At 36.4% G+C, this 21,948-nt stretch overlaps 1 protein-coding gene across 1 annotated transcript in view; it reads right to left on the bottom strand.

Moving 5' to 3' along the window:
• The window catches only part of LOC144957581 (uncharacterized), a 37,100-nt gene extending 15,162 nt beyond the window's left edge, over positions 1-21,938 (bottom strand). The window contains exons 1-4 of the mRNA XM_078888927.1: positions 21,313-21,938; positions 10,282-10,621; positions 4,038-4,151; positions 3,157-3,300 (exon numbers count right to left, since the gene is read on the bottom strand). Coding sequence (XP_078745053.1) covers positions 3,157-3,300; positions 4,038-4,151; positions 10,282-10,621; positions 21,313-21,663 — 949 coding nt within the window. The 5' untranslated portion in view covers positions 21,664-21,938. The remainder of the gene's footprint in view (positions 1-3,156; positions 3,301-4,037; positions 4,152-10,281; positions 10,622-21,312) is intronic.
• Between the last annotated feature and the right edge of the window lie 10 nt (positions 21,939-21,948).

Below are 21,948 nucleotides of genomic sequence, written 5' to 3'. Positions count from 1 at the left end.
GCTAATAATAATAACGCAATAATTTTCCTTTAAATATATAGTTCTCAATGTCCGTTATTCAAAATGGAAGCCGCCTATATACCCACTCTGAAATATTTTTAGCAAAAATAAGATAGAGAAAGAAGTTTACTGTAGCATTTGCGGCCAAAAAAATTGATTTATCACCGGTCTGTGAGAGTCTTATTTGACACCTAGACAACGCCCCAAATTACTTTCAATTCATTTCAAATTTACTCCCCCTCTCTAGCAATTTCATCCCATGATCTCCAAACTGCTTTCAATCCATGGAGTGTCAATCAGATGTTTACAATTACCCATTTCCAATTGGCTGCTGAAAAAGGACAATTATAATTTCAAGCGATGTAGAAGAATATCGAGGGAAGGTGCGAATCGTGAAGACGGAATGGCAAATCGGTGTGAAAGTTATAGGTTCAATCATGAGAACTTGACTGAACAAGCAATAAAAATCGTTCCGTGCTAAAAATGTGCATACATGAGTTTTATACAGACACACACACACACACGCCCCCCCCCCCTCTCTCTCTCTCTTTTTCTCTCTCTCTCTCTCTCTCTCTCTCTCTCTCTCTCTCTCTCTCTCTCTCTCTCTCTCTCCCTGAGTGTGTGTGTGTGTGTACTACTGCTACTACTACAACTACTACTACTACTACTACTACTACTACTACTACTACTACTACTACTACTACTACTACTACGATTACTACTATTACTGCGCTATCATCATCAACACCATAAAACAACAACAACAATAACGTTGTCATCACAATTGGACTCGTGTTCTTATGTCTCAGGAGTTTGTCTGAATACAGGACTATTTTGTTAGCCAACAAAGAATTAGAGAAGATGTGTTTACACATTCATTGTGCTGAAACCTGTCATTACAAATCGTTGAAATAAATGTTATATTAAAAGTGGATTATTACTCTTATATTTACTACCATGTGTTAGGGTAACAAAACTCAGATAACATCAATTTGAATTTTTTAAACAATTAAAAATATTTTTCAGGTTAATTTTAAATAGAAAAATATACATTTTTCAAGAAAGAATAAAGTATACTCACCATTTCTTGATATCAATGAAAATAATTGTGTCTTGAAGATGAAAATGTGGCCGTTATATCCATATAAAATAGAAAAATATAGAAGAAGTGTATGGTCAGCAATTGCAGTGTAAAAATGAACGATTTTACGAAATCTGTCCTATAGCCTGACTGACAATGAAATCCAAGCGGTGCATTCTACCCGCAGGGATAAATATAGGCCAGTTCTCACGTTCTGGACATCTGTTATGACGTAACCACACGGTGGTCTCCCCGTCATCGATGGTGGGTCGTTCCCATTGGGGATGAGGCAGTAGTAAACTAAAGTGAAAGATATCTAGTGTAATAAACAGCTGTGCTGATAAAATGAGACCTGACACAACTGTTTTAACAACCTTGTGGTATCTGAGGTCTAGGTTCATCATGTTTTCTAATGTTTTTATTGAATATAAGCATAAAAATTAAGACATGGGTCATGTTTATATTATTAAAACACTAAATGGTATTTCACCTTACATTGAAATGTATGGTCCTTTAGAGTCATAAGGCTCATGGAACTTGAGTTATTCCTGTTTCTGTAACATGAAGCAACAAACTGTAACAAGTGCTTTCTACTCTCTGAATAAGTTTTACATTTATATATATTAGTAGACCAATCTATCTATTCAAACATTGCTATATTAATTTAAAATTTTCATTCAATACCAGCAATTAAATAAATCCATTGAAAATAATAATAAAATTTGGTAATTATAGCTTTTGTTCATTGTTAGCTCTATATAAATATCATTCCATGACTGAATGTGAGATGATATTGCTTTCTAAGTTTCTAACCAAGAGAAAATGCTGTGGACTGCCATAATTATTCCAACTGAATCAAAAACTTTTTTTCAGATTTAAATAGCATAACAATCATGAGCCTCTGCATTTCTTGAGATATTGGTGTGCAGTCCTGGAAGCATTGCCCTGCCCACATTCTGGCAATTAACCAATCAATATTCACGAAAATGTATTATTATTATTATTATTATTATTATTATTATTATTATTATTATTATTATTATTATTATTATTATTATTATTATTATTATTATTATTATTATTATTATTATTTTCATGATCATCATCATCACGATCATCATCATCATCATCATCATCATCATCATCATCATCATCATCATCATCATCATCATCATCATCATCATCATCATCATCAGGTATCATTATTATTATTATTGTTATTGTAGTTGTTCTTATTATCTTTGAGCCTTACCCTCAAGATTATCAAAATAGCTTTCAACTTTACTGTATCTTATAGAATTTCTCAATATTTAAAAAAAAATTTCTATAGTATTTATAAAATCTCTCAGCTGTATTAACCTAACCTATTGATCCATAGTCCAGGATCTTTAAGTTGGCGATTAAACAGAGAGAACAGAACCATATTTTGCTTTCAAGCGTTTTCAAATTTTAAAATCTTGCTGAAATTTTTTAAGATTCTATTTAACTTTTTTTTTCTAATGCTAGTACAAGTTAAAAGCCTTATTATGAAGATCCTTAGATGATCTAAATTTAAACAGCTATCACTCCAAGTCATTGGTATTGACTCCTGTTTCTTTATACAATAGATTCATATTTCCAGTGTGCTTATCATATACTTTTACATAGGGAAGTCAAGAAAATATGCCAAAAAACTACTACATAATGAATTACATACATAGGTTTGTGATGAAAAGAAATCGACATAAATCAATAATTCTAAATGGTACTAACCTTTTTTAAGCCAACTGCATCATAAATAGGGTGCGAATCGGACACAAAAATTTCGACAAAGTGACAAACTTTTGCACTCGTCACTAAGGAATTCCCTTTCTATAATATGCGATCACGTGATAAATTAAGGTCTTAAGTCCAAAATTTAAGTCCAAAATGATTTGCTGAACCTCTCGATTATTGATCCTAGTGCCCGCTCCACACTTTTTTGGTACTGTATTTGACAGGAATACAGTGCTGTTTGCAATATATAAATTTCCATCACCACTCTTGATAAGAAAAAGAAAAAAAAACAAAACAAAACAGAATAAGATTAACATTACCTTCATCATGACAGTTAACTTCATCTGATCCATCTGCACATTGCATATATGAGTCGCAGATTTGGGACTTCGGAATGCACTCAGGGCCTCTACCAGAGGTACCCAAGGCTGAGCATTCAAACTCAGAATGGGCACACCTTTTACCTGAAAGAACATATCATGTATGCAACTTTCAGCCCTTCAAGAGATGACATTTGAAATATTTTGTTATAATTTTTCATGCATCAAGATGGGAAAAAAAGTAATTTGGAAGAACTGTAACAAAGAAATATTGTCTTCGCTTTGTAGCCTGGAGGTAAAAGGCTTGACCCACATCTTCTATCTACACCTTTTCAACAACAAAAAAAGGGGTGAACCATCATACAACTAATACTAATCTCAACCGCAGAGTTTGGTTGGAAGGATAGCAAATTGTGCTTATTTCCAAAGCATTATATTATTATTACATAAAGTATGTTTTTTTCTTCCATTAACCTGTTTTCAATTTTATTTCTCCTTAACTTACTCTTACTTTTGTCATTTTATTTTTGAGATTGACATCATATTGTCTGCTTTTCTGTGCTTTGCAGAATGGAAGGGAAGTGGGGGGAGGGAGGGGGGTGAATTTTTAATTTTTTTTTATCTGACAATCTTTTCACTAACTGCATTGCACAGTTGTTTGATAGTGCAGCACCACAACGTGAGCTAGGATGAGGAAACTCACTTGAGATCACACAGCGCCATGCAGGGATTCTACTGGGCATGAACAAAGACCACACCTGATAGAACTAATTCCTTTCACAAAAAGATGGTTTTTGGCGGATATCTGGATCCATTGATTACGATTAATTATATTATGCAAATGTAGTCAGATAAGAATTAAAATTAAAGCCAATACTCACGACACAGTCCCTTTTTGTTATAAAAGCCTTGTTTACATTGGCATGCCTGGTCATAACAACTGGCATTTGGATCTTCACAGCTGACATCCGAATCACAATAGTCGGTCAATCCAGCTGCAGATACATAAATAACAATTGGAAAAATAGATCTAAAAATTAAAACTAACAATGTCCAACACTATGATTAAACATCTTTAAAATTATAATAAAAAGCATTTGTATTGTACTGCTCCTATGGTGTATAACAAGAAATTTCGATAGTAGTAGTAGTCGTAGTAGTAGTAGTAGTAGTGTATGGTTACATCTCCACACTGGAAGTCTCCAGCCAGTCTTTAAATTCATCACCGAAGTTGAGAACAGCTTCGAAACCTCCCACCAATCCCATGATAGGGTAGTATAAGACTATGTGGTCTGCTGTCTCTGGCATTCCCTCACAGTGGGGACAGTCAGCTGACTGCCTCAGACCCCATCGATGCATGTTTGCAGCAGTCCTGCCGTGCCTGTCTTATGATTTGAGGCGACTGTTCATTGCCATTCCTGAGCTGGCATAATTCGTGGTCTTGATCACCATGCCGAGGAGGTGGGTAATTTCTTATGGGTATATTAACTGGGGAATTGTGTGACAACTTTTTATGTTTACATGAAACAAAATTTATGTGATAGTGCAGTTGTAAATTTTGAGGCCATTAATTCCCGTGTTTTTAATCTAACTTTAGATGTTATGGATTTTTTCTTTTTAAAATATGAACAAAGTAAACAGTTGATAACTACATATAAAGTTTCTGATAGCTTAGAACTATGTCATTGGTCGTTAAACGATATACATACAATACAGCAATGGACTATTTTGGTTTTTACTATCAATCTAACATTGTTAACATATCAGTGAAAGAGCAAGAAAATATCACATACAATACAGACTATTTGGGTTTTACTATCAATCTAACATTATTAACCTATCAGTGAAGAGCAAGAAAATACCACATACAATACAGACTATTTGGGTTTTACTATCAATCTAACATTATTAACCTATCAGTGAAGAGCAAGAAAATACCACATACAATACAGACTATTTGGGTTTTACTATCAATCTAACATTATTAACCTATCAGTGAAACAGCAAGAAAATACCAGGAGGAAATTAGCCAAATTTTCAGAGATCTTATTCCTACCTTTTAAATCTATTTTCAGAAGCGTGAAATCAATCCGTCAGCAGAATGACTACCAATTTATGGAAAGAAAAAACTGACATTCCACATCTAGTGCCATAGCAATCCATTTTAGCAAATGATCACTCTGAATGATCATCAGTGTTTTCTCACTAGAAGATTTTTTTTTCCAATGACAAATTTTTCGCGGCGGTTGTCGTACCAATAAGGTCGCAGGTTCAAACCCACCACGCCGCGAAAAATTTTATTCTCTATTGTCTTCTGCACTTTTCTTTCACTCATATCTTGTTGTTACCAACATAATGCCTGCTCCACTTACTTTTCTGAATTAAAATTCACCCATACACGGAGCATACTCAATGTCTCAATCGTTTCTATGTATATGTTTGTTGAGAAAATAGGCTATTAGCTAACTGCTGGTCAAAATTATTCGCGATGGTGGTGTACAACGAATCGCGGTCTCAGAAGTAGTGAAGAGGATCTAGTAATGACTTTGAGTTTGAAACGAAATTTATTTGTGTTGTGGATAGCTCACACGTAGAGCACTGCTCTCACCTGCCAGGCGGAGTTGTCGTACCAATAAGGTCGCAGGTTCAAACACCCACCACCGCCGCGAAAAATTTTATTCTCTATTGTCTTCTGGCACTTTTCTATTCACTTCATATCTTGTTGTTACCAACATAAGTGCCTGCTCCACTCACTTTTCTGAATTAAAATTCACCCCATACACCGGAGCATACTCAATGTCTCAATCGTTTCTATGTTATATGTTTGTGTTGAGAATATTGGCTATTAAGCTTAACTGCTGGTCAAAATTATTCGCGATGGTGGTGTACGAACGAATCGGCGGTCTCAAGAAGTAGGTGAGAGAGGGATCTAGTAATGACTTTGAGTTTGAAACGAATATTTTATTTGTGTTCGTGGATAGCTCACACGGTAGAGCCACGCTCTCACCTGCCAGGCGGAGTTGTCGTACCAATAAGGTCGCAGGTTCAAACCCCACCACCGCCGCGAAAAAATTTTATTCTCTATTGTCTTCTGGCACTTTTCTATTCACTTCATATCTTGTTGTTACCAACATAAGTGCCTGCTCCACTCACTTTTCTGAATTAAAATTCACCCCATACACCGAGCATACTCAATGTCTCAATCGTTTCTATGTTATATGTTTGTGTTGAGAATATTGGCTATTAAGCTTAACTGCTGGTCAAAATTATTCGCGATGGTGGTGTAACGAACGAATCGGCGGTCTCAAGAAGTAGGTGAGAGAGGGATCTAGTAATGACTTTGAGTTTGAAACGAATATTTTATTTGTGTTCGTGGATAGCTCACACGGTAGAGCCACGCTCTCACCTGCCAGGCGGAGTTGTCGTACCAATAAGGTCGCAGGTTCAAACCCCACCACCGCCGCGAAAAAATTTTATTCTCTATTGTCTTCTGGCACTTTTCTATTCACTTCATATCTTGTTGTTACCAACATAAGTGCCTGCTCCACTCACTTTTCTGAATTAAAATTCACCCCATACACCGGAGCATACTCAATGTCTCAATCGTTTCTATGTTATATGTTTGTGTTGAGAATATTGGCTATTAAGCTTAACTGCTGGTCAAAATTATTCGCGATGGTGGTGTACGAACGAATCGGCGGTTTCAAGAAGTAGGTGAGAGAGGGATCTAGTAATGACTTTGAGTTTGAAACGAATATTTTATTTGTGTTCGTGGATAGCTCACACGGTAGAGCCACGCTCTCACCTGCCAGGCGGAGTTGTCGTACCAATAAGGTCGCAGGTTCAAACCCCACCACCGCCGCGAAAAATTTTTATTCTCTATTGTCTTCTGGCACTTTTCTATTCACTTCATATCTTGTTGTTACCAACATAAGTGCCTGCTCCACTCACTTTTCTGAATTAAAATTCACCCCATACACCGGAGCATACTCAATGTCTCAATCGTTTCTATGTTATATGTTTGTGTTGAGAATATTGGCTATTAAGCTTAACTGCTGGTCAAAATTATTCGCGATGGTGGTGTACGAACGAATCGGCGGTCTCAAGAAGTAGGTGAGAGAGGGATCTAGTAATGACTTTGAGTTTGAAACGAATATTTTATTTGTGTTCGTGGATAGCTCACACGGTAGAGCCACGCTCTCACCTGCCAGGCGGAGTTGTCGTACCAATAAGGTCGCAGGTTCAAACCCCACCACCGCCGCGAAAAATTTTTATTCTCTATTGTCTTCTGGCACTTTTCTATTCACTTCATATCTTGTTGTTACCAACATAAGTGCCTGCTCCACTCACTTTTCTGAATTAAAATTCACCCCATACACCGGAGCATACTCAATGTCTCAATCGTTTCTATGTTATATGTTTGTGTTGAGAATATTGGCTATTAAGCTTAACTGCTGGTCAAAATTATTCGCGATGGTGGTGTACGAACGAATCGGCGGTTTCAAGAAGTAGGTGAGAGAGGGATCTAGTAATGACTTTGAGTTTGAAACGAATATTTTATTTGTGTTCGTGGATAGCTCACACGGTAGAGCCACGCTCTCACCTGCAAGGCGGAGTTGTCGTACCAATAAGGTCGCAGGTTCAAACCCCACCACCGCCGCGAAAAATTTTCATTCTCTATTGTCTTCTGGCACTTTTCTATTCACTTCATATCTTGTTGTTACCAACATAAGTGCCTGCTCCACTCACTTTTCTGAATTAAAATTCACCCCATACACCGGAGCATACTCAATGTCTCAATCGTTTCTATGTTATATGTTTGTGTTGAGAATATTGGCTATTAAGCTTAACTGCTGGTCAAAATTATTCGCGATGGTGGTGTACGAACGAATCGGCGGTCTCAAGAAGTAGGTGAGAGAGGGATCTAGTAATGACTTTGAGTTTGAAACGAATATTTTATTTGTGTTCGTGGATAGCTCACACGGTAGAGCCACGCTCTCACCTGCCAGGCGGAGTTGTCGTACCAATAAGGTCGCAGGTTCAAACCCCACCACCGCCGCGAAAAATTTTTATTCTCTATTGTCTTCTGGCACTTTTCTATTCACTTCATATCTTGTTGTTACCAACATAAGTGCCTGCTCCACTCACTTTTCTGAATTAAAATTCACCCCATACACCGGAGCATACTCAATGTCTCAATCGTTTCTATGTTATATGTTTGTGTTGAGAATATTGGCTATTAAGCTTAACTGCTGGTCAAAATTATTCGCGATGGTGGTGTACGAACGAATCGGCGGTCTCAAGAAGTAGGTGAGAGAGGGATCTAGTAATGACTTTGAGTTTGAAACGAATATTTTATTTGTGTTCGTGGATAGCTCACACGGTAGAGCCACGCTCTCACCTGCCAGGCGGAGTTGTCGTACCAATAAGGTCGCAGGTTCAAACCCCACCACCGCCGCGAAAAATTTTTATTCTCTATTGTCTTCTGGCACTTTTCTATTCACTTCATATCTTGTTGTTACCTGGCTAATAACAGTGTTTACTTGGTAGAAAACAAATTTATAATGGCGCCTTGCAGGCGCCTCACATTAAGTTAGAACCTCATTAGTCATTATTATCATTGTCTTCTTTTGATGATTGTCTCCGTGTATTGTGATGTAATTTTATTTATTCATGGGGGGGGGGGGGGGGGGGGGGGTATGACTTTACGACAGTTGCGATTCGCCGCCCATGGACTGAGCATCTAGTCGATGGTGTGTTGTGACGAAGCTACCGGGCGGGTTAGCGATGGTGCACGAATGCGGACCGGACTTTGCTGATTGGGTCGATCGTCATAACATATTAGTGTGAGAACCATAAGAGGCTGCTGCTGCCGCCCGTGGTTCTTTTCCATCAAGTGATTCACGACGAAGGTTTTGACGCCAATGGGGTTAGTTCACGCCGCTTGACAACGGAGAATGATGTCACGCGACTCCCGGCAGTTACGAAAATGGCTGCCGAATATAAAATGGGAGCGAGCTCGTGTTTGTTAACACATCTGATTAATAAACTCAATCTCAATTTTGTATTTATTTTGTTGTTTGAATAATGTTAAGAATTAATTTGGCATTAGGGTCTATTGCAGTGCTGCCAACCCTAAACCAGTGTGCAACCCTAAACCAAGTAAATGTGTACAATGGAGAGCCAAAATGAGTAAGATTTTGAAAAAATGCGTACAATTCTGCAAAATCGATAATTAGCACTAAATCTGATAATGGGCAATTAGACCATACTAGCAATAATATAATCAATATTTGAAATAATAAATAAGCTTACACTTTATAGATGTTAAATAGTATCAACTTCCAGATCCATGTATAATTCTAATGGGTCAAGAAACAGTTAGTGTTTAAGGACACCAAAAAGTGTATGAATGCTAAAAATGTTTAAATAATAGAAATTTAATTATGCGTAAAATCCTCAGCAAAATGTGTACAACGAATGAAAATGCGTAAAAATACGCATTTTTTACGTAAGGTTGGCACCACTGCTATTGCTATGATATTTGGCTTGTGCCGGGTCGAGGCCGCTGTGAATTGTACAAAGTTGAGTCCTTGGAAAAGACTAATAACTTACATTTTCTCACCATACGCAGTGGAAAATTAGTACATGGCTCGTTGTTTCTACAGAAAAATCCCTGTAAAACACTTCAGTTTACAAGTTTATGAAGGGCGATGCAGTAGGTGATGAATGTCCGCTTTTCTTTTATTTATCTATTTGTTGTTGTTTTTTTGTTTGTTGTTTTTTTGTTTTTTTTTTTGTTTTTTGGTGTGTATGTGTGAAGATCACGCCTTTTACATTACATACGTTTACAAATTATGATAAAGCGTTGGCGGGATAAGCTTAATCCTAGCAATAATGGAGGCTTTAAAAAACAAAAACTAAAAACAAAACTTGGAAAAACAGTGGAGATCGGTGATGACTCACTGTCACAAAAATTGAAACATCAATTATAAAAGTCACAGACTTTACACAAGAGTGGGTATAAAATCCAATATAAAACAGAACACCGAAACGAACTAAAATTACAGAATGAAGAGCATGTCTTGCCGATGAGGTGTGTCGCAACAAGTAGGTAGTACTAACCTGTATGGGGCGGCACGTATGCTGATGAACTGTGGACGTGAGCTTGAGATTCCTCACTTCCATTGCCGTCATCTGCTCTGGAACTCGAATCACTTGCATCCCCCTTGCTCTCGCTTTCGCTTTTTGACTGGTAGTCGCCTTTACTATCATCATCTGTATCGTGGTCAATACTATTTTTGTCATGACCGTCAGCGACTTGGCTGTGCAAGTGAGCGAGTTCTTCTTCTTCCTTCTTGGGGGATGGGGAACGGGTTTTCAGATGTTTCCAAACAATGTAACCGACGTGAGGTTTGAAATGGCACTTGCCATGGCAATCAAACAGGTAGCACCGGAATTTGTCCTGAAGACAAAAGAAAAATGTTTTTATTGAAATTAAAATATGAGCCATATTGAGCACGGGTGAATTGTGATGATGAAACTGGTCTAGGAGAAGGGGAAGAAAAAGAAAGAAAAAGATGACAACCACGATGACGATGATGAAAATGATGGGGGAGGAAAAGGAGATGCCATCAATTAATCCCTCGGAGACCCACTTGCAGTCGGCGGTGTGTAAACGATCTGGAAAAGGCAGAGCATTTGGTAGGCAACTGCAGATGACTCCCTTAGAGGGGGATTTCAGGATGGTACGCGAGGGCTTTTATGGAGTGTATTGATTATCCAGAAACTGTAGTGTAGTGTAAAGCAGTAACCTACACATTACTGTCAATTCTTATCTTTTATTATTACTGTTTTTAGAAGCTCTAAATTTGATGGAACGTTATTTTCCAAGTAATGAAATAAGTAAACTGAGCTTTTGAAGGAATGAAATCAGAATAAAGTTACAGCCGCTATTTTAAAAAAATAAATAAAATCATCAATAAACTACTACTACTACTACTACTACTACTACTACTACTACTACTACTACTACTACTACTACTACTACTACTACTACTACTACTACTACTACTACTACTACTACTACTACTACTAATAATAATAATAATAATAATAATAATAATAATAATAATAATAATAATAATAATAATAATAATTATAATAATAACAATAATAAAAATCAAGTAATAATTTGAGTTGTAAAGAAGCAGAATGCAACACATACATACAGACGTGAGTTTGAAAAAAAGATGAGCGTAGTCCTTCATCACAGAGACTACCCCCCCCCCCCCCCCCCCCCCCCCTTTGGTCAGTAAACGTTCATATAGGTCTAGTGGCAAATCAAGATGACCCAAAACTTGTCAGAGAAAGAAAAAGTCTCAGATTTTGGGTTCTATTGTAAAACTATTTTGAGAGGTCGGGGCGCCTTATTATTATCAATGGACGCAGTGTATTACTGTAATTTGAAAAAAAAAAAAAAAAAAAAAAAAGAAGAAGAGCAGCCAAAAACAAAACAAAACAACAACAAACAAAAAACGAAAAAAAAAACGTTTTAAACTTTCAGAAAACGTCTCCTTGAAATATCAATCGATTGAATGATTGGTGAAATCGATCGACATTTGAAGGACGGGTTTTCCGTTCAAAATTTCAAATACGTGATGTTGTTTTTTAGGGTACGGCAATAGATTTATATTAAACTAAATAAATAAATAAAATAGACAAATATAGAAGAGCTTTTTTGCCATTGCAAGGCGGCATTTGTGTTCAATTCTTCAATACCTATATCAGGTGGTGATAAGATAAAGTGATGTTTGTAATGTTCAACAGGAGGTAAGTAAGCTTATACTGATAGTGGTGGTCGATTGAAAACAATATGAACAAGAAAAGGAGGAGAAAGGGGATTGGGACGTGGTGCAATCCAATTGTGATAGCGTTCTCTTGTATAACAAGTGTCTTGGTTATTGATCACAGGTAATATATTATCTCATTTATTCATACACGTTGGCCTGCCTTTGTCACCAGATATAAAAATCAGTGAGGCCTGCCTTGCCTACCCTACCCTGAGGCCGTAAATAGGCAATAATAATGATATGACTGTCAAAAGACGGCCAATGTGGATATGACACAGTGATTCACAAAAGAGAATGTAGCGAGTCAGTGCGGTGTGCAATCAGTTCAATTTTCGACGACCTTGTTTGTGTTATGTTAAGACTTCACTAAGACAGGCGAGACTAATAAATGCTTTGAACAAGACGGATTTGGAATTGAATACGATTCAGGGTATTATTATTAATATTATTATATCATACATGAACTGAAGTGGAAAAAAAACAAGATACTATACGATAATTGCGTGACAATTCCGTGCTAGGAAAACAACAAAGGTAAATAACAATATAATTACCACTCACTAAATTTTAATTGATGTGTTGATGAAACATAGAAGTATCTGGTATATTTATTGAAATCAGGATTTATTATTATTATTATTATTATTATTACTATTATAATTACTACTATCATCATTATCACTATTACTGTTGTTATTATTATTATTAATAATAATAATAATAATAATAATAATAATAATAATAATAATAATAATAATAATAATAATAATAATAATAATAATAATAATAATAATAAAAGTATTAATAATAATAATAATAATAATAATAATAATAATAATAATAATAATAATAACAATAATAATAATAATAATAATAATAATAATAATAATAATAATAAAAGAAGAAGAAGAAAAGAAGAAGAAGAAGAAGAAGAAGAAGAAGAAGAAGAAGAAGAAGAAGAAGAAGAAGAAGAAGAAGAAGAAGAAGAAGAATCATTATTTGTCAACTGGTCAAATAAAATGGGTGCTGCTAGGAGCTCTTCTACCCCTCTTTCTCTGTGGCGTTATATTATTATCAGAGGTCATGATAAATCAGACGGTAGAGATTCACAAGCAAACGGATAAGACTGCCATCTGTTGCAAAGTTCTTGCCGCCAGATTTGACGACCCAGCAACCCAATCACTGCTAGAAAAAAAAAAAAAAATAATAAAACCGACCGTACCTGGGATATAAACTGGTCCCTTTGCTTGCGAAACAAGCAATGTACCAGATGAGCTATCTAAACGTCGAAATAATAATTAAACATTCTGCTGAATAATAAATTCCAGAAATTAAGACATAAAGAATCACAACCAGATTAATTGTGTTATTGTTATTACCGCCCCAACAGCCACAGACTCCACCACAACCATCATCATAGTAACCATATCATAACACCATTACCACAACTTTTATCAACACATCACCTCGAGATTTACCACCGCCAAAATAACTACCAATTAATATTAACATTTTGATCACAAAATAGAAAAGTGAGTCCAAAGAAGATTAATTCCACACATCATAGATGAATGATTTCATCTGTGAGAATGCTTATAGAATATATAGGAAGCAATATATATGGGAAAAATATATGAATAAGAATATATATGGGAAGCATCCCCTCCCCCTCCAAATCAGAAGAGGGTCTCTCAGTAAACTGACGGGTGTCAATCGAGGGAACAATCGAGATTTCTTTTGACTCATCTGTCCACCCAAGCAGTGCTTGTGTAGCAAAGCCTTTAAACCTGACAGAATGTACTTTGTGACTGATTATGATCACATCCAATGGGTAGCAAGAAGTTATTACAGCGCGTTGAAGTAATGATAAATTCCTGCCTTGTGGGCTATATGGATCTGAGAAGTCTATCATTTATACATTGTGTACCCACCAATCTCATGTACTACTTATAGACTAAGTACTTCTATTTAACCTTTTTTAAAAAGAGTTTTCACTGTAACGCAATATCCACTAAATGCGTCCAATGTACAGATCCAAAGCAGGAACCGTTACTATGTGAGACGAGACATGATGCCTGTAAGGTATTACAAGAACAATGCCAGGTGCTCATTTTACACTCAGTATGGTGCAGTATGGTGAGAACATTTGTGTAAAGAGCCTTTTTGAGGACTCAATTTTCCCCCACCAACAGCCAGACTCAATCAATGGACCTATGGGTCAGAAGCGGAATATCAAACCGCTAGACCAAACTGCAGCAACAACTTAATAAATAGCAATAGGATACATATTGAACCATAATCTGACATGACAAATCTGTGCTCTGTCGTAGCAGGACAGCAAAGACAGACTCTTGGTGTTACGGAGAACTTCCTCCCTTGTTATTTTTATTATATTACTAACATTATCAATATTATCTTATTTTTACAAAATATTAGAAACATGAAGGTAGAGGTATCTGTATGCAGATCCATTTCGATTGGGGACCTTGCATATAGGAAGCAGTATCGCGGCTCAAAGGGGATTCATATGTCTCAAACGGAACAAAAATCTTGGTTATGGAGGGTTAAAGTCTAATATAGTGAGCCAAGATAGAGAGAAAGAGAAAAAAAGAGAGGGAGTAAGTGCGTAATCTCAGCAACAAGTAATGCCTATCTAGGTAAATGTCCATTTGGCACTCCAGAAATGAGCTGATAAATGACTTAATGGTCCGATTTTAGGGCTTTTGAGGAATGGACCTCAGAAAAATATCCATAGACAAAGGTATTTTTGTCTATGCATGGATTCCATTTCATTTTCTTCAGGTAGAATCAACCTACCATTTGGTCTTGGCATTGGTTAAGTTTAATTCAGTGCCCATTTAGATTGTGGATAAAATGGGCTAACAACTTGACTTTGAACAATTAAAAAATCAGATATTCGCCAATTAAAGACCTTATTGCACGTAATATGTTAACATCTTTTTATCTAAATTAAATTCAGGCCAAAGTGATATCCATCATCCCCTAAAAGTCGTCGCAGAAAAAATACTCAAGTCAAATGTCATCGGCCATCTTAAGTCAGCTTTAAAATTGGAGAGTGGTTACTGCTAGTAAACATTTTAAGATAACAAATTCCACCATTTATCCACAAATGAAAGGCATCCGCTGCCATTTGAGTTAGGATTTTCTGGAATGACTTCGTGGATGCAGGATAAAACTTTGCCCTGAATAAAATTTTATTAAAAAGTTAATATGTTAAAATACGTGCCCTAACATGAATTTTGATTTACCAATCTCTGAATTTTTAATTGTCAAAAGCTAAATTATACCCTATTGAAAAAAAAAATCCTCCTGAAGATAATATGATATAAATCATTAAAATCCATCCTGAAAAAAATTCTATGATTCTATGGACATTTTATGAGACCCATGGTCACAGCCATTAGGCCAATTATCAGCTCACTGCTGGAATGCCAAATAGACGTTTACCAGAGTACCTACTTTGTGAGAGAATTCAACTATCAAAACTTTTCTTCTGATTATCTGATTTATTGCAATCATGTCATTAGAATCCTGTTAAAAGCCTTTTATAATAATGTAGGTACAACTGAGATCAAACTTATCTAAATGTTTACCAAAGTACTCAAATATAGGCTGTCATTACTCCCAGACACCTGTCTGGGAATAACCAATTTTCGTTATTCCCAGACACATGTAACAAGTTGGCAGAAAGATTTTACGCAAAATGCCAAACTTGGTGTGAAAAATACCAAATATTCTGAAAAAAAAAAGCCAGTGGTTATTTGTGTCCGAAAACAGTCAATATCAAGTGATATTTAACACAAGATGAAAGTATATAGTGATCAAATGTCAAATCCAGGTTTCTTTTCTTTGTTGGTTTTTAAACAAAGCAAATTGATCAATGAAATTTCTTTTGTCACTTTGAACTGAAAACATCAAACAGGCAATTCGACTTTTTATTATCAACCAGGAAGAAAGTTGTTAATCATCAAATCTGTTCATAGTCCACCAACCATTAAAATTTTTCACTACCTATCTACCTGTTAACTTTATTGATCATCTATATTTTTGTTTCTAAAATTTGTTCATTCTGGGGATATTGATGATGGCCGGGAATTTGTTTATTTCGCGGACAAATTCCTAGGCCAAAAAGAAGAAAAAACCCCACCAAAAATACAACCTCCTTCTGGGTTTTTTTCTTTGTTTTTTTTTTTTTTTTTTTGAGCGAGTCTATTCTTTTCTCCTTTCTTGTTTGGTCTTTTCCGTTTCTGAGCATGAATTTCTAAAACTGTTTTTATTTATCTTCATTTTTTAAATAGTTTTTTTTTTTTCCTCTATCTGACCTTTTGGTCGCTCTCTAAATATTTCTGTTTGTTTGGTTTTTAATTATTTATTCTTTTTTTGATACTTTTTGAGATCGTAGAGGGGACGAATATGACAATTTGCTAGAAAGGAATCAAGAGAGAGAGAGAGAGAGAGAGAGAGAGAGAGAGAGAGAGAGAGAGAGAGAGAGAGAGAGAGAGAGAACGTTTTTTTAAGAAAAAAAAGAGGTGGGGGAGGGGGGAGGATGGATGTAAAAAGAAGACGGAATTAAAAAAAAAAAAACGTGGCGGAACCAGGGTTCGAACCCACAACGTCGATTCTAGTAAGGAAAAGGCTATTCGGACCCAAGTCTGAATTGCTTCCCGTGGCAATTCGGACCCATAGTCTGAATTGCTTCCCATGTCAATTCGGACCCCGAGTCTGAATTGCTTCCAATGACAATTCAGACCCGAGTCTGAATTGCTTCCCGTAACAATTCGGACTCGAGTCTAAACTAAATAATACTCCGTGGCTAACCAGGGTCGAGTCTGAATAGTCTCCGATGGCTCTTCGATTTGGAATACTGCAATGCAATGCGCCCGAATGAGAACTTATCATTAGTGAAACTCTCAGTTATTCCGTTTGCAGCTAGGCTATAGAAACCGTATTGGTCTTCCTAAACACACACACTTTCATGAGTATCTCTAAGTCATAAAAAAAAACAGAATAATCACACACACACACTCCACCCCCCCCCCCCCCCCCCCAAAAAAAAAAAAAAAAAACCCATTTCCACAACCCAAGAGCCGGCAGCTTTTTCTCTTTGATCTCGTATCGTATCACTATGCTCTCCTCTGCGTCCAGCGCCTCGGTCGTTACGGGTAACCCCCCCTCATATTAGTATGAGACGTATATTAGTACTTTGCCCCTACCCCAGTGGCGGGGCTCTATTGCATGGTTTGTAGCCAAGAATCGCCTCTATTTTTATATTTAGAAATAAAACAGCATATTTTTTTAATTTAAAAAATTAAGATACTGCCTTTTATCAAAGCCCGACCCATAATGCCTTTTAAATAAAACGCTCAATGCCCAAAGTCATATTATTCGCCTTTACCCGCACTTTTTTGCGGCCGCAAATGGCAATATATATATAATGTAGATATGTCATGCATGTATCTTTTGCACTGCTGTTTATTTCTTCATAAAATCGGATCACTTAGTTATACTGCTGGAACCCAGCAAGTGACTGACAACAGCAGCTGCATGCTGTAAAAGTGGCTACCTGGACGGGGATTCCCCTTTTTGAGGGTTAAGACGCAAAGTATTGCATTTTCGTGATGTAATATAACACCATATCTAGATGACCACTTACATTACAATAATATTAACTTACGGAACAGACAGTACTACTTTCACTTGTTATGTTGGTTCTTTTTTCGTTTTATTGTGATTATTCTGATAGGTTTTATAAGCAATTTAAAATCCTTACCATTTTAAAATATTTTTGTTGTTGTGCGGACAATAAAAAATTCAAATCTTTAAAATCAGACGTTGGATTCCGAAACTAATTAATGCTTTGTCCAGTCTTAATATTATTACACAAAGTAAAACATTCATTTTCTGATTCAACACATTTTAACTACGTTTTTAATGGTCATAAATGTAATGGGCTGGACATCTGGTATGTTCTCTTCATTTGTATTTTATAATGTATTTAAAAGATATGGAGATAAGTGGATTAAACAATTTAACACACTCCTAAAGAACATATAAAGCAATATATTGTGTGTGTAGGTTTTACTTCACTATTACAAATAGAAACACAACCACCGTCATTACACCAAACAACACCATCACAGTGGCGTAGTAAATAATAGAAGCAATGAATATGGTAGAAAAAGGTATTCCTCTCTCTCTCTCTCTCTTTCTTTCTTTCTTTCTTTCTCTTTCTCTCTCTCTCTCTCTCTCTCTCTCTCTCTCTCTCTCTCTCTCTCTCTCTCTCTCTCTCTCTCTCTCTCCACACACACACATACATACACCCATACATCCTGCATATACACACATATTACATACAAACGTAAAAGACAGGCTAAGAGAAATGCATCACATTCACACTACACCTAATTCATACCACTGACAACAACGATATAACATCAACAGTTAGTACAGATAGTATTCCACAAAGGCAAGTTTGACTGGGGAAAATAAGAAGAGGGGGAGAGGGGGGGGGGGGGGGGGGGGGGGACACTCAAACACAGCCAAGATAGAGAAAATAATAGTGGCACCTCCTAGGAATTAACTGATATTCAGACATTATTCTCAATATTCACAATGTACAAGTAGTGCAGCTGGTGAATAAAACCTTCCCACACCAATCAACAGAGACATGAATGAAACAAACCCATTCATTTCATAGTTCTTAAATCAGTAACAGATGTGTCTTTAAGAACAATTATTGTAGGGCTACTTGCAGAGGGAGTGTATATATATATATACGTTCCTGTACTACAATGACTTCTTCACTCCTTTACCATATTCGTGGGAACGTTTAATGACAAAACTGTAGAATCAATGTAGTAAAGTGTTCCATGGTCAGTAGGGAGTCCAGGAAATGATTATGACATTGTTTACATTGTGTAACTGGTCCAAATTCATCACCCACGATAGCCTAGACATCTCATAGACTGCTAGATATTCCCAGTGAAATTTGATACCCCACCCCTACACTTGTTACATATTTGTTGAACTGAATGAACATTAGTGCAACAGAAAGTAGACAGTTTGTACTATGTACTAGTGTGAATAATAATAAACTGCAACGTCTGATTGTTGTTGTAGGGATTCCAGAAATATTTGATTTAAACGATAAATGTAGTGAAAATGTGAGTCTACTTTGCTGTGTTCCTGAGAAAGAAATATACTGATGATATCTATGATATGATAGCTTGCTCTATGGTTGTGATAATAATGTCATTAATCGACTCCAAAAGATACAGAACAAAGCAGCTCGATTGGTAACGTTATCTAAAAAGCGCGAGCATATAACACCGATTTTGGAGGACCTACACTGGCTACCTGTAAAGTTTAGGATTGAATTTAAAATACTCACCCATGTTTTCAATTGCTTAAACAATTCCGCTCCTGTTTACCTTCAGGAGCTTATCCACCTTTATGAACCCAGTCGAAATTTAAGATCTGCTAATTTAAATATCCTAAGGGAACCCCAAAATCGTTAGTTTTTCATGAGAAATCCTTTGACCACCATGCCCCCCGACTGTGGAACTCCATCAATATTGAAACTAAAAATAGTGAAAATCCACTTATCTTTAGAAAACGGTTAAAAACTGAGCTTTTCTGTAGGGCATATAATTTGGACTCTTAGTATGTATTTTATTATAATATATTATGTTATCATCGAATTTGTGTGGTTTTAACATGCCAGTTCTATATTTGTATATCATACATGATGTGTTGATGTAAAGCGCCAGTGAGCAATTCCAAATTGGAACTAGGCGCTATATAAGTTCATTATATTATATTATATTATATTATATTATATTATATTATATTTAGTCCACTGTGTGAGGGGGATTTCAATCTATAACATGAGTGATATAGATTTACATTTAAGATAATTGTGGCTTGGCTATGCCATTATTTATCAGACCAATTAGACTACTCGCTTCACTGACTGCAGGCACGTGCCATGCCAGAGCGCAGGTAAAGAGAAGGAGAGTAGTGACCTCTTGACCTAGCATCTCAACTAAGTGATCCGCTGACAACATGCTCGTGGCAAATCAAATAAATCTTCCAAACATTACACAATGACACTCTTTTATCTATGCGAGGGCAAATCGATTGTTAACGCTAACAATAGCTACTACAATTGTAATCTTCCAAAGACCACGAATATTTAGATCTATGTTTTGTTTGTTTTTTTTTGTTTTTAAGGCGCTTGCAACACATTTAGGTCATATCAGCGCCAGTAAAAAGGGAGAAATTGGATAGTAAAAAGTTCTAGAATTACAATTAAAAAGTACCCAAGAAAAAGTAAGACAAAGGGGAATAATAGATCATCGCTTTTGAAGCGAGAGTTCTAAAACGTGACTTGCTCGCTCACTCGCCCTCCTACCGACTGACAACTGAGAATGAGCAGCTTCCCCCCACCCTACCACGCTTTACTTTCGACCCAGTCTCCACTTCCTACACTTCCTGTGATTGCGCAGGCACATTGTGGCAGGAGTCCGAATTGCCACGGGAAGCAATTCAGACTCGGGTCCGAATTGCCACTGCGTACTAGTAAACCTTCCAGGGCAGACGACTTATCCATTCGGCCATAACACCCACTTCGAAGTCGACGCATATTGTGTCTAGTAACAACTGATTTATGGTTGGTTAATTTTATGTTTTTATAGATATTTTATTAACTTTCCATATTTCTATGTGCATTTGGAAACATTCCATATTCTGGAATGTGGATAATTGTTTAAAAGAGCGGAGTGTCTGGGAATAACCAATTTTTGTTATTCCCAGACAGGTGTCTGGGTCTAGACAGAGAAGTGTACACTCACTACTTACACTTATTATATTATATAGCGCAATATCCACTAAACTTAAACGTGCTCAAGGCTCAAAGCGCTTTACAAGGGGTCTGTGACCAACAGCAACATGTAGAACGGGACATGACGCCTGTTAGGCTATATTGCAAATTTATTTCGACAGAGACAACACTGTACTACTGTACTTTTAACAACGGCCATGTACTCTGGAGTACTCATTTCACACCTAATACTAATTTACACCTGAGTACAGAGAGAGTGAGAGAATGTGAGTAAAGTTAAATTAAAGAGCCTTTTTCAAGGACTCAACTATGCGCGAACCCAGGACCTTCCGATCCGAAAGCGAGTGCCATACCACTAGACCACATAGCACTAAAGTTAGCACTGCACTATCTAGCCAACTCAACTCAAACTCAAAGTCAGAACCAGTCTGAGAAACTCACCTTATTTTCAAGAATGGAGGTATCGCATTTCTGATCACGACAACATAGGTCAAAACACTCTGATCCGGATGTTGCATCTCTAGCGCTGATAAATGTAGCTCCACTCTCAAGTGAGTCAGAAGTTATTATAATCGAATTTAAATGACGAGAATATTCATTCGAGCAATCCGAGTTTCTCTCAACATCACCCCTACTTTCTGAACCACGTCCATTGTAATTGATCTTTGAACGTTTATGTCGCTGCATATTGAGTAGGCTATTAATGTGTGATCCGTGTGCTTTTAATTCTCTACCCAAACAGCAAACACACACATTTAACAAGGCAACAATCAATGAGTAATGAACGTTCATCTTGATCAAGTAAGCGTGAATTCACATATGATTTGAGAAAGTTGTAATACCTTGGTTGTCGACATAAATAATGTTTATATTTCCGCTTCAATGAGACATGCGCGTTAGATGTAAACAGCGTCTGAATACACAATAACAATACAAAAATAATTCTCTATATTTACACTATAAAGTTTTGAAATAACAAAGTTGTTGAATAATAATTTACAATTATGCAGTTTTTATACATTTTATTTATATAATATATTCTAACTCTATCATATTTTACAGTTACTTCAATCGAAT

This window comes from Berghia stephanieae, chromosome 1 (assembly GCF_034508935.2).
Source record: "Berghia stephanieae isolate SIO BIC M18660-M18661 chromosome 1, UCSD_Bste_1.3, whole genome shotgun sequence".
Lineage (NCBI taxonomy): Eukaryota > Metazoa > Mollusca > Gastropoda > Nudibranchia > Aeolidiidae > Berghia > Berghia stephanieae.
The sequence above is the reverse complement of the archived record's forward strand: the minus strand, read 5'-3'. Positions and strand labels throughout refer to the sequence as shown.